Source organism: Carlito syrichta, unplaced genomic scaffold (genome assembly GCF_000164805.1).
Source record: "Carlito syrichta isolate Samal-C Ts95f unplaced genomic scaffold, Tarsius_syrichta-2.0.1 Scaffold67000, whole genome shotgun sequence".
Lineage (NCBI taxonomy): Eukaryota > Metazoa > Chordata > Mammalia > Primates > Tarsiidae > Carlito > Carlito syrichta.
The window spans coordinates 4913-7036 of record NW_007011096.1 but is presented as its reverse complement, the minus strand read 5'-3'; the positions used below and the strand labels follow the sequence as shown (position 1 = coordinate 7036).

Genomic DNA, 2124 nt, shown 5'->3' with positions numbered 1-2124 from the left:
TTGTTGGTTGTCTGAGGACCCCTGTGACTGCCCCACCAAGTTATGAATTGGGCACTGAGAGACTGGTGACAAGAACAAGGTGCCTCATCAGCCTGTGCTGAGCATCCCAGAGTACTTTGAGAACCAAGAAGCCATGGTGAGCCTGACCCCTTACTCTGAGGCTGCCTAGGTACCCTTATTGTCTTGGTTTCCCTGCCCTCTAATTTCCCTCAGCCCTTTCCCCTTCCTGGAATCTGTGGTCACACAGTGTTACACCTGTGAACAACAGGTGCACTCATAGAGGCCCAAAAGAGGGGCTCTTCTCCACTTGCCTACCCCCAATTTGTCTTGTTGGTTCCCCCCACAAAAATATACCCCTCTTACCCCTCATGGCTCTAGCCAGTGCTGAGAAGGAGCAGACTCCACTGCAGGGGCAGATGAAGAAACATAGAGTGTGCTGTCAGCTCCTGGTCAAGCTGACAGACCCAACCAAGAAGGAGCAGGAGGAGATGACTCTAGTCCCTAGGGCTAGGGGCAAATTTGTGTCTGAGAGCTCCAGGCCCTCCAGGTGGCCATGGAGAATCTGCAGGTGAAGGAGTCTGTCTGCCTGACAGGCCCAAGTAGGCTGGGGTGGTAGCTACCTGACTCTGGGTTCTGGCTGCAGAGCTGCTTCATGAAGGTGATGCAGGAGAATGCAGACATGAAGGAGGGAATGGAGGTGCTGGAGCATTGCTGCATCCAGCTGTCTTGATAGACTGACATTATCAGTGAGCCAGGACTTAGGTCCGTTGTATGGCAGCTCCCTGGGGCTGGAGGGCCAACTTCTGAGCCCTGTCATCCTGCAGGTGAGTACATTGCCCTCTATCAGAACCAGATAGCATTGCTGAAGGAGCAAGGACCAAGAGAAGGAAGAGAACTTTAACCAGCTGGCCCAGGACAAGGAAGAGATGAAGGTAGGGCCCAAGACCCGTCTGCAGTTCAGGTGGGTGGTGGGCGGGCACCGAATACCTCTCCCTTCAGGGCAAGCTGCTGGAGCTGCAGAAGCTGGTGTTACAACTTGTGAAGGAGTGCAAATAGCGGCATGGCAAATTTCTGGTGGCTGCCCAGAATCCTGCTACAGCGACCACTCCAGGAGCTGGGAGCTGCTGATGTGTAGAAGGCTGGTGAGTGGCATCCTGAGGGATGGGGGCAGGTGCCAGGCAGGGCACAGTGCTCAGATGCTGGCCTCTCTCCATTCACAGATCTATGTGAGGTGAACCTTGCCAACGATGGGGAGCCTGCACAAGGAGAGATGGGGGAGGGTTCGCCTCCAGAGAATCTTACCATACAGCAGATCATTCAGCTGCTGCATGAGATCCAGAAATCCCAGGAGCACCCAGGCTTGGGCAACAACCCCTGCATCCCCTTTTTTTACCGGACTGATAAGAAAGACGAGGTGAAGATTATGGTCATCTAGAGACCAGAGAAGTATGGCTCAGGGCTCTGCCCCCACACTTTTTCTTCCCCTCTCACCCTGTCCTTGCCACCACTCCCTCCTACCCTGTGCCTGCCACCTTGTCCCTGTAACTCCTTCCCTGTCAGTCCTCCCCACTCACCCCTTTAGAATAAGATTAGACCCCTACCTAACAGTGAGACAAACCGGTGCAGACTCTTTGCCATCTTGATCAGGGCTCAATCTGAATTCCTGGGTTTGCTTTCTTCCAGAAAAACAAGGAGCCAGAGGCTCATAAATTTAGTTTCTTTGGAGGTTGCCCCTCAGGAGTAGAAGTAGCAGGGACTCCCTGGTGACCACCTCACCCCACCAAGCAGGCCTTCCTTCAGATGACTCCCTTCTCTTACTCAGAGACACTTGGCCAGGACAGTGGGGTGGCATTCTCTCCAAGTGGACAGTTGGGCTAACAGTAAGCCAGGCAAGAGCACAAGTTCCTAGACTGGGCTCCCCTCCCCCTCTGTATATATTGTATTTGTTTAACAGTTTGCATATTCTGTTGAGCCACCCCCTGTATTAAAGCAGTGGTTGAAGCTGGCAAATGAGAAGATTCTAATAATTATTTGGGGCTAGAAAACTTATTTTTAAATAGCACAGGACAGAGGAAGGAGGCAGAGATGGGGTTATGGCACCCTGGTGACCGGCTCCAGTTTATT

At 52.8% G+C, this 2124-nt stretch overlaps 1 protein-coding gene across 1 annotated transcript; it reads left to right on the top strand.

Moving 5' to 3' along the window:
* Positions 1-553: 553 nt before the first annotated feature.
* Positions 554-1435, top strand: LOC103253281 (golgin subfamily A member 2-like). Its single transcript, XM_021709128.1, has 4 exons — positions 554-599; positions 906-932; positions 1000-1131; positions 1221-1435. The coding sequence occupies exons 1-4, from the start codon at positions 554-556 to the stop codon at positions 1433-1435; spliced, it is 420 nt and encodes a 139-aa protein (XP_021564803.1).
* Positions 1436-2124: the final 689 nt, after the last annotated feature.